The sequence below is a fragment of the Sinocyclocheilus grahami genome, unplaced genomic scaffold (genome assembly GCF_001515645.1).
Source record: "Sinocyclocheilus grahami isolate Dianchi unplaced genomic scaffold, SAMN03320097.WGS_v1.1 scaffold181.1, whole genome shotgun sequence".
NCBI classification, from domain to species: Eukaryota; Metazoa; Chordata; class Actinopteri; order Cypriniformes; family Cyprinidae; genus Sinocyclocheilus; species Sinocyclocheilus grahami.
The window spans coordinates 550,444-565,804 of record NW_015505360.1 but is presented as its reverse complement, the minus strand read 5'-3'; the positions used below and the strand labels follow the sequence as shown (position 1 = coordinate 565,804).

The following is a 15,361-nucleotide window of genomic DNA, read 5'->3' as shown; positions in this document are numbered from 1 at the left end:
TCATCAAGATTCATACTCTGTGATGATCTCACTCTCATTTATGTATTTGTCATTTTTGCAGATCTGCTGCAAGCCAAGAGATGGATTTATCTGTGATTTACAGCAGAGTCAGATGATCTAGACTGATCTATGTAGATCCAGACAATCATAAGACTTTTTCTTGCTTTGGTATTTTTTGTTTCATTGAATCAGGTTTTTGAGTGTGCGTTGTTTAAGCATATGTGGCACCATCTTAGTTAAAACTCTGATGCCTTACATCTCTTGTAAACCAAAGCCAACTAAACAAGCAAACTCATAGTGTGGTCCATGTAGTGTGAGGCATCTGTGATCTCTCTCTCTCTCTCTCTCTCTCTCTCTCTCTCTCTCTCTCTCTCTCTCTTTTTCTATATTTTTTTTATAATGTCATTTAAAGGTTTTGCCATTTTGCTTCTCATTCAAGATGCAGCTTAAATGTAATTTTGAAAAGTAAGATACACAAGCTTTTATTTATGTGTGTCTAAATCAACACCATGAGCACTGCAGGAACATGAAGACGTCAGACATGGTGATCATGGTGAGAGTCCTGACACCGGCTCTGTGGGAAAAACTCACCTTTTCAGAATGTATTGCCATATTTCATGTGCTAAAAAAAAGGTACAAACACTTCAGTGATTTCAGAGTCTTCCCTTGAATTTAATACTGGGTCGTGGATATCACGTACTTCTCACACGTTTAGTAAATTGCTAAAAATATTTGTGAAAAATAAACCTACCATAATAATACTAAAACTAAAGAGTGTGACAACTAACCCCATTCTCCAGAAATATGTATCAATGTTTTTGGATTTGACTTGCTGATTGAAAACGCAAAATTATTATATTTAAAGGCCATTTAAAGCAGGTAACTTCTTAAGTATATGACAATGTTTTTTACCTCATAATTTGAGATGCATTTGCATAGAAACAGGAAGTGTTATCAGTCTTAACATGCACCATTTGCACTTTATTGGGTGCTGGTGAAGAAAGCTGAGGTATGAGACTTTATACTCCATATTATTTGTGACAGCTTTTGTACCTTTTTTTCTGAGAGTGCGAGGAGGAATGTAACCCTGGTTTTCCTGCTTTTACTTTCTCTTCTCACGACTCCCTACTGTTCACGCTATCGCGAGATTTATGCAAGTATTGCATAGAGGTCGCATCATTTCCCTTTAAATATGGCGGCGCGCTATTGTGTGTGTGTGTGTGTGTGTGTGTGTGTGTGTGTGTGTGAGAGAGTCGATGTCTTGTGCTGCTGCAGGTAGGCGGTTAACCCTGTAAATGTATTATATTGATTCATTAGACTGCCGGTTTTGAATTATGCCTGCCAATTTTCTCCATTTTGGTTAAGACTGTGCTGTGTTGAGTGACTTAATGATACGAGAACTGGTGAGTGTCATTGGTTGTATTATACGGTGCTAATGTTAGCGCCTTTGTGTATGGCATATGGATCTGTTAGCCGGTGCTGGCTGTGGTTGTTATTGTATTGACTCAGATCATATTATGTGTTTAATTATATCGATTTTATATGAACAATGCACTACTATTGACATTTATAGCAATATTGATGTTATTGATTATGAAATGGTTTACTATTTAATACTGAGATGTAGGTTGAAACTGTTTATATGTTAATTACAGAGTACTCTTGTCGATTGTTGAATTATATTGCTATATGCAGGATAAATTTGAATCATGTACATGATAATGATGGAATATGATGATATTCTCTATAGTATGTGTAACCCTGGTTTTCCTGCTTTTATTTTCTCTTCTCACGACTCCCTACTGTTCACGCTATCGCGAGATTTATGCAAGTATTGCATAGATGCCGTGTCATTTCCCTTTAAATATGGCTGCGCGCTATTGTTTGGGTGTGTGTGTGGGAGTTGATGTGTTGTGCTGCTGAAGGTAGGCGGTTAACCCTGTAAATGTATTATATTGATTCATTAGACTGCCGGTTTTGAATTGTTATGCCTGCCAATTTTCTTTTAGATGTCTCCATTTCGGTTAAGACTGTGCTGTGTTGAGTGACTTAATGATACGAGAACTGGTGAGTGTCATTGGTTGTATTATACGGTGCTAATGTTAGCGCCTTTGTGTATGGCATATGGATCTGTTAGCCGGTGCTGGCTGTGGTTGTTATTGTATTGACTCAGATCATATTATGTGTTTAATTATATCGATTTTATATGAACAATGCACTACTATTGACATTTATAGCAATATTGATGTTATTGATTATGAAATGGTTTACTATTTAATACTGAGATGTAGGTTGAAACTGTTTATATGTTAATTACAGAGTACTCTTGTCGATTGTTGAATTATATTGCTATATGCAGGATAAATTTGAATCATGTACATGATAATGATGGAATATGATGATATGATAACATTATGATATTGTATGATTATGTGATTTACGTAAAGTGTTATTTATTGCTTGGTCCTGTTTACAGGCCAGGTTTTTTGTATTGATGGCGAGCTACTAGGCCCTGAACCAAAGACTGGGAGTGCAAGCATCTGCCGGTGTGGTAGGAGGCGCTGCAGTCGCTCCCCTCGCATACCATTATACACCCTTGCACATCCTTATTACATATCTTCATGCACATTCATTTCTGCTTTATGGACTGATCTTTCTTGAACTCTCTTTGATTGTCGGACGTTGCTTATTGCGTGGGTGATATATGAACAGTTGCAGCACTTAAATTCTTCAATCCATGTATACATTCTGAGGACACTTGAATGGTTCAAGAATCATTTTGAACTCAATACTATCTATGTGTATATGTAAATGTTGTCAAATTATTTCACTGTAATATACTTCACCACTGAGTATTGCAATTTTGTGTCTGTCTCATTGAACACACCATTTTCCTCCTTGAGCTGAATTTAGTCTTCTGATATTGGTCCATTATTTTAATCTGCTATTGCAGTATTTATACACGTTACATGAACATAAGATCTTATTTTTGATATAATATGTTCAGTTCATCTCTAGAATATGCCTGAGATACCGACATCGGATCAACTTTTGGATGTATCCTTCACTGCTTATGATATCCCACAATTCTGTGCTTTTGCAGGAATGCTGCCAAAGATGGTTGTTTTGTAAAAAATACCAAAACTTTTATCTATAGCTATACCTAGTAGTTAACGGTATGATGACTGGTACTGTGTTTTTATCATAAAATTATGTAAACTAATGCTGCAAAACAAATCACTTTTGATCTCAATGAGAATACGTACTGCAGTTCAACGCTGTGTTTTGTTGTGAAAGCGAAACTACTTTGTTTGGCCTTCCAAAAATGGACACGAATAGAAATCAGTGGTTAAGTTGTATTTGCAACACTGCTCCAGAAAACTTCAACCCAAATATTCAGATGTGTGCAGCGCATTTTATGGAGGACTGTTTCCTGATCCTGGATTACATTGCTTAATGTGCATCTGTTTTGACAAACTATATTTTTACCATTGCTGCGGTTATCATTTGTCAATTATTGCCATTTCGAAAGTGAAATCTCACATTTTATATAAGAGATGAGAGATTTAGATTTTTATTCAAATTCTGGTTGCACTTTATTTTACAATACGTGTACTTACAGTTTACTTACCTAAGAAAGTTCTGGAAATACAAGGTAACTACATGGGTTAGGGTTAGGGGTAGGTTCAGGGTTAGTACCTAGTTATTACATAGTTATTGTAATTACTATAATAAGTATATAGTATGTACATGAGGAACAGGACTGTAAAATAAAGTGCTACCCAAATTCTGAATGGATTAGTGACGTGCACATAGAGTGCTTCCTTTATAATCACTAAAAAGCTGTCACTCACTTCAGTTCATCCCGATCTCACAAAGTTCTGCTATAATCAATGAAGCTCTACACGAACCTCTTATTTACATTGTGAAAGGATTCGCGAGCATGCAGAACTCTTGTGTTTTGAGCGGTGAGTAAATTCTGACTAACGTGAATGCAGTGGCCAATCAGATGTGTTCAAGAAATCAACAGAAATGTCTGTGATTGGCTCGGTCTGGCGCTGAATGCGTGAGAGTTGGCAGCCCTGGCTTCTGATTCCATGACAGATGAGCTAAAAAATAAAATCTCTGTCTAAAAGTTGCGTTTGGTGGTCAGATTGTATTGTGTGTCTTTGACCAACTCTTTCCACTTTTGATTTAAATTCTACAGAGAAATTAACATCATAACAAGGAATAATAAGATCTTTTGCATAAAAAGAGGAAGTGTTTTGCCCACTGCCAATTCTGTTTAACACGTCTGTTCTGTCTTCAAACTCACCATTTGCTCTTTGTGCACCGGAGAAGAAAGCTACTGCGAACAAGGTATGAGAGTTTATTTGATAAAGAGTTTGCAAAATGTAGAGATGTGAAAGAGAAGAAACTGATGTTAGCTTTTGGGCCTAAATATCTGTGTTTATGGGTGGGCTGTTCTAATAGTTGAGCTTTGAGTAGGTTAGACCATACAGGCAGGGCCGGATTTACGCATAAGCATTCTAGGCACGTGCCTATGCTTGCTTGTCCAGGGGGGCCCAAACACAATGAAGAGATATATAATATTTTATATAATACTGCTGAGAGACGCACAGACGCAAATATTCACACGCACTTAAAATCTCTCTCCCTCTCTCTCTTTTGCTCTCTCTCTCTAATAACTGCATTAGACTGCATTAATAACTGCGTTAGCCTGCATATCAATGGCTCAAGCCTCTGTTATTAGCTCTAAAACGACGTTTTTGAATTTGCAACAGAAGGTTTGTGATGAGGTGTGTAAAAATGAGCTAGTTCAACACACTTCAGGACAGAAACATGTCAAATGTCTTGAAACAAATCATCTGAACAACTGATGTGTGATTGTGACTCCAGGCCGATAAAATTATTAGAGAAATAATGCACTCCCGAAGTGGTTATGTGAAAATACATTGTATGAGTCAAAATTATTGATTTTTCTTTTATGCCAAAAATCATTAGGATATTAAGTAAAGATCATGTTCCATGAAGATATTTTGTAAATTTCCTACTGTAAATATATCAAAACTTAATTTTTGATTAGTAATATGCATTGCTAAGAACTTCATTTGGACAACTTTAAAGATGATTTTCTCAATATTTTGATTTTTTTGCACCCTCAGATTCCAGATTTTCAAATAGTTGTATCTCAGCCAAATATTGTCCTCCTAACAAAGCTTTCAGATAATGTATAAATCTCAATTTAAAAAATTTTTACCCTTATGACTGGTTTTGTGTTCCAGGGTCACAAATTCTGTGATAAAATATTGTTTCTTTAAAAACATCATGGCATCCAGAACGTAACTACGTAAAAAACACTAATCACATGATGTTCAGATCAAAAACATGTAAAACATCACCATGGGTGCATAAAAGAGGACGCTTCTTTATTAAGTTTGATGAATAAGTTCAGGAGACACCAAATTGTTTAATTTGCAAACTTGTAGGCATTGAATACTGTGATGAATATGACTTGTTAAGACATGCTGTGACCAAACAGTTTTAACACCTTCACGTCTCTCACAATTTTAACAGAGGTTTGGGTGTTAATGAGTCAGCAGGACAGTTTCTGAGAAGCAGAACTGTTACTTTGAACTAAACAAAGGGGATAACAAACCTTTTCAGCTTTCAAGCTTTATTTCTATTGATTTAACACCAGTAAGAATCAGAGTATAGGATTATGAATACTTTTGGGATTATTTGATGATATGTAGATGTGAATGTTAGTATAAACACTAAACTGTAATCTTCTGTATTAGGTCTTTGATGATTGGTGATGAAGGTCAGAACAATCCTTCTTTTTCCTCTAATCTTTCTGCTGATGGCCTCTGGTGAGTTATAACTATAATTGTGTGTATACATTATAATTATTATAATTTTTTACCATACATAAACTATCTGAATGCTACAACAGAAATTGAACCCTAACCAATTAGAAAGACCTTTATCCACGCCCCTTACCTTTCAGCACACCCTAATCTTTCACCAACCCCACTGCTCCAGCCTGCAGTTATACCTACTTGGAAATCGCTTTAAATTCAGCACCTTTAAAAGGCTGATGTGTTCAGTTTGCACATTTCTGCTTTTCTGCAACACCCTTCTGCGGGACATTTGACACTTTTCACACTGTGCATGTCATCCGTCTAGCAAAAGACTTTATTCAGCTACATGTACAAATAAGTCAAGCTTTGCTGCTCTGTGTTCTGTGTTACAGGAGATTTAGGAGAAGTCTGGAATGTGGATTATGAGACTAAATCAATATGTGCTCTTAAAGGATCCACAGTAAACATGTCATGCTCATACAGATACCCTGAGCAGCTTACATTGAAAGATACACTTTGGATAATGTGTGAGAAACAGAAGACAGAGATCAAAAGTTTAAAAGAATACCCCGAGTATAAAGACAGGGTTGAATACATTGAAGACAGAAAAAGCAAAACTGCCATCCTCAGACTGCACAACATCACTGAAAATGATGAGAGAGAGTATTGTTTCAGATTAGTAACTGAAACAAAAAAATGGATTGGTAAAGAAGGAATTCATCTTAATGTTTCTGGTAATCCATTTCTATCCTTTATTTCCATAATTTATTTGACAAAAAACAAAAACAATTCTTACAGTAGCTTTATGACTGTTTGAAAGTGTAGATCTCTACTTTTGCCAAATTATTATTATTTGTACAAAATATCAGACATTAGACGTGTTTTCTCCAGTTCTTCAGGTAAAGGCACCACAGCCGGTGCTGGAGAAACAAACAGTCGGTCTGATCTGTGAAACCACATGCAGTCTGACAGAAGCATTCATCTGGTACAAAAATGGAGAGGCTTTAAAGATCCACAGCAAAACACTCCAGCTTCAGTCAGAGCGCAGTGATTCTGGCCGTTACAGCTGCGCCGTCAGAGGACATGAACATCTGCCCTCTCCTGCTGTCAGCATCACTGTCATGTGTGAGTAGATATTTAGTCACTCTCTGCCTGTCAGACCAATGGCTGAAAGGTTTGGCTGGTCAGCATGGCCTCTTCAGCCCTCTGCTGGTCGATGCTGTAACTACACCATCTGACTGCAAAGAGCATGACAGCCATTCAAAGTAAGCCATGTATTTTGACTTCTTTGTTGTTTTGAAAATAGAAGTATGCGGCTTTCTCCAGCTATTTGACTTAATAGTGTAATCAGGACATGTTGCTGAAGATAGATAAGATATGCTTACAATAACATTTAAGATCTAGTTCCAAACCTTTGTTTTGTGGCCAATACTGGCACCTTGAAATGATTTCTGATCAGTAATGACTCCAAATCATCTGTACACTTTTAGATCCTCCACAGAATGTCTCAGTGTCCATAACTGGATCTGGTGAAATAGTGGAGGGAGATTCAGTGACTCTGAGCTGCAGCAGTGACGCAAACCCTCCTGCTCTGAACTTCAGGTGGTTTAAGGAGAATCAAAGCTCAGCTGTTGGATCTGGACAGAGTTTCAGCATCTCCAGCTTTAACTCCAGTCACAGTGGACGCTACTATTGTGAGGCTAAGAATCAACATGGATCTCAGAGATCAGAGTCTGTTTCAGTCTCTGTTAAAGGTATTTTCTATAAACAGACACTCTTGTGCTGATCAAGTTTAAATGTATTAAGGGTGAAGTCTATTCACTCCCTAACTACATCTGTCATCTATGTTTAAAGACTTTAATAAAAAATAAACTACTTTGTCATTGCCTTTCCACTTAGGTGTTTGGAATATCATGCATATCATTGGTGCATATGCCACTGTAATTGCAGCTGGATTTGGGCTATTTTTTCTCATCATCATCATCATCATCATCATCATCATTATGCACAAAAGGTCAGTGACGTCAGTAAATCCTACCTGAAATATGTTTTGTAGATATTTTCAATTCTGGGCAGAGAATATTAGAAAAAACTAATTATGTGACATTGTAAATTTTTAACTGTATCCATAATGTACTTCTAATAATGTACTATATAATGTAAACATTGATGGCTGATTGCTCATACTTTAAAAACAGGAAGAAGATAAAAAATAATGACTCTCAGGACACTGACAACCATTTAAATTGCTCTCAGGACATTGAGCAAAAAAAGGTAAGTCAAAGTTAAAAACTTCATATATCACTGGTCATATTTCATAGACAGTAGAGATGTATCTATACTCCAAAAAAAGGGCAGACTCTTCATCACAGTAAAAAACTGCACATGGCAGACATCTTTCTCAATAGAAGTTGCTGTTGATCTGTAGTCATTTCATGGGCCTGCATGTGAACTGATATGTTGCATATTATGATCTTTTTAAATCAGATGTGGGGAGCTGATTTGTATTCATTTTCTATTTATTTTGAGGATTGCTATAAATTTATAAAAGAAGTTAAAATAAATGTTATGCCACACTAACTCTATTGCAGACATCTGCTGGAAATGCCCCTGAATCTGGAGATGATGACAAGATACTCTATGCTTCTGTCCAGTGTCGCAAAAAAAATAAAGACACAAAGAAACCCGAAGAGGATGAGATCCAGTATGCCAGCATTACAGTTCGCCAACCTGCTACTGAAGCCAAGTGAGACATTATTATTTCTGTCTTTACCTTTATGACCTTGTGTGGCCTTTATTTAAAATAAGATCTCAGTTTACGCGGTGTAGTTCTGTTTCTACAGGCATTACAGTTCTAAAACATCTTCTCAACTTCAGTTGTGTGCGCTGTGTTGATCACATGTTTTCTGTTTACAGATCTATGGTGGATCAAGAGAATGATTTGTCTGTGATTCACAGCAGCATCAAAATATCTGCTTAACCGTGGGACTGCGTCTTAAAACATATCTAACCAGACCATAATAAGAAATGGTTTTCTTGCTTTATTATTTGCATTTTTTTAAATAATTTTTGAGTGTGCGTTATTAAGCATCTGCTTCTCCAAATTAGTTAAATGCATTGCACCCCCATGTAAACCAAAGCAAACTTGGCAAACAAATGCCAGACACAGAGTGTTGTACATGTACCATCTGATCATAGGTTCAAGGGAGGCATCTTGTGTCCTGCATATGTTTTGACATTTTGTTTCTCATTCAAGTCGCACATAAAGCTAAGTAAAATACACAAGCGCTTTACTTTTTTTTTTTTTGTAAAGTAACATACATAAGCTTTTATTTACCTGTACTTAAATCAACACGGGAGCACTGCAGGAACATGAAGACATGTCAGACATGGTGAGAGCGGTGACACCTGCTCAGCTGTAGGCAAATATCACCTTTACAGAATGTATTGCTGTATTTCATGTGCTAATAAAAAGATACATTTCATAGTCATCCCTTGTATTTAAGACTGCAGTTAATATGACTTCTCATGGGAGTGTAAATAGTTAAAAAATGTAACCTACTATAATAATACTAAAGCAAAAAAAAAAACTAAGCCCAGTGTACTCTGAAAAGAAAACTGGATCGATTTGATATGCAAATGTTTTTATTTTATTTCATAATAAAAACAAAAAACTTAGTCATACTCATAACCAATCTTCTCTTATCGTATTATAGCCGTCAAAACTCAACAGTGAGACTGCTGTACTAAACTCAACCACAACTCGAGCTGCTTAAAAGCGTGCAAATGTCTTTCTACAACTCACCGGCGTGAGAAAGCGAGATTTGCTGTTTTTTTCCCGTTTAAAATGACCGGTAAAACACAGTATAATTTCGGATGTTGTTTAATATCATCTAAAAATGTATGTTACTTAAGTTTCATCACGGAATTGTGAGTAATGTGAATGTTATGTCGAGCATTAAATGCTGAGGTAAGTTAATCAGCTGACGAGGCGACATAGTGTTTTTTGTATTTTAATTTAAAATACAAAGTCATCAACATTACTAAATGGAAAAAATGGTTTTAAGTGAACATATTTTGGTCACAGAAGATAAAACTATGAAGGATTTTTATGGAAAAAAGTTGGGATCAGCCACAAGTTTACACTCATGAACAGCACCAGTGAAGCACTTATCAAACCTTTATTGAAAATTCATGAAATGTTGTTTGATTGCTGCAAACCTCTGTCAGTGTGAACGGCCCATAGGCATTTAATAAAACTCTTGCACCTTAAAGCTTTTTCTCATCGCTGTGAGGAGGAAAATGATTTTTAATAGATAATTTCAGTTGTAAAAAAGAAAACAAATAAATAGTGGAATAGTTGAAACGTGTCGCATAGACCAGGGGTAGGCAAGTTCGGTCCTAGAGAGCCGCAGTCCTGCAGAGTTCAGCTCCAACCCTGAAAACAAAACTCACCTGCCTATAGCCTTAGTGATCCTGAAGACATTCAGACATTGTTCAGGTGTGTCTGATTAGGGTTGGAGCTGAACTCTGCAGGACTGCGGCTCTCTAGGACCGAACTTGCCTACCCCTGGCATAGATGATAGCATACATGGAATTAATCGCCAGTGGACGAGTCTACATCATGTTTACATTGATGGAGAGTCCTACTTCAATTATATTCCAATCTTTTATGTGGCTTGCACTACTGTCCTTGTTTTCTATAAATTCTGTAAGTTGCTGATGAATAACCATGTTTGAATGGTTGGTTTGAATGCAGGCTATTGATTGGTGATATGTTGGGAATTGTTATTGTTGCCATGATGGTGGAGACCTACGTGAAGCCTGATGAAAAGAGTCTGGGTCTAGCATAGGGATGCACGATTAATCGAATGCGGTTGTCATGCGCATTTTGTTAAAAAAAGCTGGTTCTGTAATCAGCAGGAAATCATCATCACGTGCTTTCAGATGGAGCAGCATTTACTACACATAGCTGTGGTTCACTGACAAGTTACGCAAAAAAAAATCGTAGGCGATTTTATTGCACAAATATGAAATCTAAGAAATCGTTCGTGATAATGACAGCTGTTTGCATAATTTCTCAGTGAACTACGGCTCTGTGAAGTAAATGCTGCTCCATCTGAAAGCATGTGAAAATACCACATTTAATAACATATTTTTTACTCCAAACTCACTTCATAACGTCAGTCGAGTGTTTGAAATAAATCCTTCTGTGAGATGATGTGGCTTCTTACACAGAATAAGGCACACAACATATTTCATAGTATTTAAGCAGTGATAAAGGCCTTGCATTATAAATATACTTTATTTTAAGGAAAATTATAATAATAAGAACTCCGATAAACCGTATATTGCCGTAGTCGTGTGTTTATTAGTCACGTTGAATCAATGAAAGCAGTTGGATCTTCTGTTTATTCAGCTGCAGCGGGTTTCTAGGTTTCTTCTGCGAGGCGTATTTGGAGTTTCAGCGTGAGAGCGCCCTCTGGCCTTTGGATGGAGATTTACTACTGATCACAGAACCGTGCTTCACGGAAAGATGCACGCATGACAATCGCAGCTTCTGTCGAATCGTGATCTTGATTCCATTTCGATTTATCGTGCAGCCCTAGTCTAGAATACATTACAGTAACTAACTAAGAATACGTAACCATAACTTAAGCTCTACTCAAGGAGTATTGCCCCTTCGACAAATAATTTCGGGTCATATCACTTTATACATACTAAGGATGTATTAGGAATTCATGTTGAATAACAATGTGCTACACCCAATCTAGATCTGGATAACTCTCAGGAATGTGCAACTAATATAGTGGTGAGTGGACAATGTACACACAAAACAAAATTTGAGTCTTCTTGTTTTAAAGTCAGGAACTGCTTCAATTCAGTGCATGAGTCTTTAGATTTAACAGCTCTGGCAGGAACATGTTTTTGGTTGGTCAGTTTTATTATCATGACGTGGCAAGTGTAAGAGATACAAGTACAGGTTAAACAGGCACTCGTGGGACAACTCATCACTTCCATGTGTTGTTCATTTGGATGTTTTAGAGAAAACTCAACAGATCTCTATAGAGACATTTCAAAGACACATCAGCTTCTCTGGTGTCAGTTGTTCAAAATGGTGTGTGAACTGAGCACAGAACTTAAAACTGTCTGAGCAGATAAGTCTGATTGACGAAGACAACATCATTTTTAATTTAACAAATTCAGTGTTTTCACATACTCATATTCAGTTTTTTACACTAACCACAGGCTAGTCTAGGGATTCATTAAAGGAAGAGTTAGTTGTATTTGCTAAATAATTTAATAGCCCTACACATTTGTCCATTTTAATATGAAACAACCCAGTAGTATTTCAACCCGTCATTGTTGTTTCACATGCAAACTTTACATGCAAAAGGGATATTCATTTACTCAAATAATGGTGTGATTATATTGCCAAGTGACATGTTTTGCCATATACTGTTCAGAAATGGTGTTGATGTCCGGACAAATTTTCCAGACAAACTTGTTTGATGCTTGTCATGCAGAACATGTATTTGAGATTGAGGATAGTAGATTGTATATTTCCTATAGATTGCCATAGATAGTTTCTCCCTGGGTAGTGTTGAAGTGTAGGTTCTGATAGATTGGGTCTGATTGGCTCTCGTCCTTAGACTTGGTACTGGATTTCTTTATGGTGGCGTAGGGTCCGTCATCAGGTGCATTCTGATAAACAGCATCAGCCTAAATTAAAGACAGAGCATCATTCTGTTGCTAATAAACTGTTGAAGTGACTTATAAAGTAAGCAAAAGTTGTGTGATTGTGGCAGCTCAGATCTTATAATGATGCTCCACTCACCTCCTCGCTGTGATGGGAATTGTATATAGATCTTGCAATAACACATCCTGAAATAAAGTGAAGAATACAGATTTTAAAAAAGTAAACTTCGCAACAAAATTTTCTAATATAAAAAAAAGTGTTTTTTTGGGGGCATGTAGTATTTAAATGTTCACACACTTGATTTCTTGACTCGCTTTCTGCACTGACAAACAGTGACCAGTCCAACTGCGCATATGATCACCATGACGGCCAAACCACCAGCAGCATAAGGCATGTAATATAAGGGCACTGGGAATATATGGGCAGATGAGGATGAGTTTGTGTGTTCAGCACCTGTATATTATATAGAGACCATTTAGGTCAGACTGTTTTTGATTTGTGTCACGTAATATATGTAAGATGTCAGCATATCTATAAAGGAGTTGTAACTCGCCTGCTTTTTCGCCAGCTGGACCAGATGCTTTGACAAAACCTTCAAAAGGAGGACATAACATCAGTTAACCCTTACGATAGAAATGCAGGCATTAAAATCAGAGGTTTGACTACCTGCTGATGTCAGTGAGAGTGTGCTGTCCTTAGTGGTTGAAGATACGAAAACTGAGTGTCTTTGTATAGTCAAGTGCATTTCAACGCTTGTCCCAGGATTTGTTTGCGTTTCCATCGTCCTCTGATGAGTCACTTCCTCCATGTTTCCAGTGTTGGCTATTTGTAAGGTTTAGAAAAATTTCAGACATGTCTGTATTTCTGGGGTCAGCCTAAAGAATAGCTGTATAACAGTTCTTATTTGGCCATTTAATAAGAAACAATATGGTAGAACTGCAACCCTTCATTACTTTGTCTCACAGGCAATATTGCTATATCATATTAATAGTCTGGCAGTGTAATGAAATGCATAATATTGCTCATCATTCTTACCTTTAAATACTGTCAGTCTGACTTTCTTAAATGAGTCGAAACCAAATCTCTCCACTCCGCACCAGTAAATCCCAGAGTCTGACTCCTGTAGATCAGTGATGTTCACAGTGAAGGTTCCTTCTCTAGAATCCTTCAGTGTGTATCTTCCTCTAGGTGACTGGTCAGATTTCACTAAAATATCTTTAATGTCTTTACATGGATCTCTGCAGAAATACTTTATATTGGTTGAAGCCCAGCCGTGGGAACATGTAATTGTGATGCTTCCTTCACTGTGTCCTTGACTAGAAATTTCGCCAGTAGTTGAATTAAATTCTGTTAGATGAAATATGTTTGTACCGTCAGTTCCTCTTCAAGACTCTTTGGTTTCAGTTATTCATTTGCAAAAGTAACTTACTGTTACACTTACTGTACTTATGGTCTGACAACTTGTAGGAAGTGTGAATATTTTACAACCACTGTACTTATTTCCTATAAATGTGTAATTTATAGCACAAATGTAAGCAGACAGATTCAATCAGTGGAGAAATTATTTGGACAGAGAGGTCTGGCTAACACTCGTATATATGTATGATATTTCTCTGTATGTTCTTCTGAAAAATCATCTAGATGTTATATCTGTTTTTATATTTTACCCATTGCTTCATTTGGGTTTTTAACACTTACAATTGTTAACCTGGACCCATTATTTTTTTATCTTTTTAACATTATTATTTGCGTGTTTATTAGGTCAATAACATTGATTGCGATGCAGCTTGTTTTAATAATTAAATGTTGTCATGCCAATTTTTGTTGCAAGTATCGTAAATTGATACTTGAAGCAAAAAGAAGCAAACAAACAATATGGTCTTTTCTTCATCCTATTAAATGCTGCTCCGGGTGTGTGTTCATGGGGTGTGTGTGTGCACTTGGATGGGTTAAATGCAGAGCACAAATTCCGAGTATGGGTCACCATATCTGGCCACACGTCACTTCACTAAATGCATTACCATTTAATCACTGTTCAATTTCAGGCACTGAAATTAAACCAAGTGCGTAAAAGTTTGTTGAAGTAAATAAAACAAATGTATACATATATATATATATATATAAAAGATTATTGGAGTACATTTTATAAATAAAATAAAAGTATTTTATTACTGCTACTACGAAATAGTCGTTTTTTCTACTTCAAAATGTTGTTTTATTCAATGTGTTACTTGCTGTTTCACAAGGTTACAAATAAATCATACCTGTAGCTGTTTGTGATATTTACTAGCAATTTCTGAGTGAAAATTGTTTCCACACCAAATGTTTTTCAGAGTAAGGCAAGGCAAGGCAAATTTATTTATATTGCACATTTCATACACAATGGTAATTCAAAGTGTTTTACATAAAAGTACTTAATCGCAGTAACATTTTAGCATTTCATTCAGGATTTCATGCTTCATACCACTGACTAATTAAAGGCAACCCTAAACCTCTTTCAAAGTTACCAGTGTGAAATGTTGCTTTACTCCAGTTTAAAAATTAGCCTTTAATACTCTAATAGCACGATAACCCGGAATTATCTGGGAAAAGCCTTAATATGACCCTGAAGAAAATGAAGGCTTTAAGAGGTCTGTGGGAAAGCTTGCATGCTGTTTTTTTAATTCATTTATTTCTTTGTTTTCATCATGCTCAGCAACCTGAAAGTTTCTCATATACATGAGAGTCTCTATCAAACATCTATAAAGAACTTACCTGACAGCAACATCCAAAGCCAGAGAGCACAGATGAACTTCAT

At 36.5% G+C, this 15,361-nt stretch overlaps 2 protein-coding genes and 1 long non-coding RNA gene across 3 annotated transcripts; 2 read left to right on the top strand and 1 right to left on the bottom strand.

The window, feature by feature from the left end:
- Positions 1 to 1,872: 1,872 nt before the first annotated feature.
- On the top strand, positions 1,873 to 2,965 carry LOC107594245 (uncharacterized). Its single transcript, XR_001610157.1, has 3 exons — positions 1,873 to 1,925; positions 2,010 to 2,067; positions 2,477 to 2,965. It is a non-coding gene; the product is annotated as an uncharacterized lncRNA (long non-coding RNA).
- A 978-nt stretch (positions 2,966 to 3,943) lies between these two features.
- LOC107594318 (B-cell receptor CD22-like) lies at positions 3,944 to 8,614 on the top strand. Its single transcript, XM_016284330.1, has 5 exons — positions 3,944 to 3,968; positions 6,756 to 6,989; positions 7,355 to 7,618; positions 8,352 to 8,353; positions 8,456 to 8,614. The coding sequence occupies exons 1-5, from the start codon at positions 3,944 to 3,946 to the stop codon at positions 8,612 to 8,614; spliced, it is 684 nt and encodes a 227-aa protein (XP_016139816.1).
- A 3,817-nt stretch (positions 8,615 to 12,431) lies between these two features.
- LOC107594316 (CMRF35-like molecule 1) lies at positions 12,432 to 15,361 on the bottom strand. Its single transcript, XM_016284329.1, has 7 exons — positions 15,319 to 15,361; positions 13,600 to 13,911; positions 13,231 to 13,386; positions 13,118 to 13,156; positions 12,862 to 13,017; positions 12,703 to 12,749; positions 12,432 to 12,587 (listed from the first exon to the last, which is right to left on the bottom strand). The coding sequence occupies exons 1-7, from the start codon at positions 15,359 to 15,361 to the stop codon at positions 12,432 to 12,434; spliced, it is 909 nt and encodes a 302-aa protein (XP_016139815.1).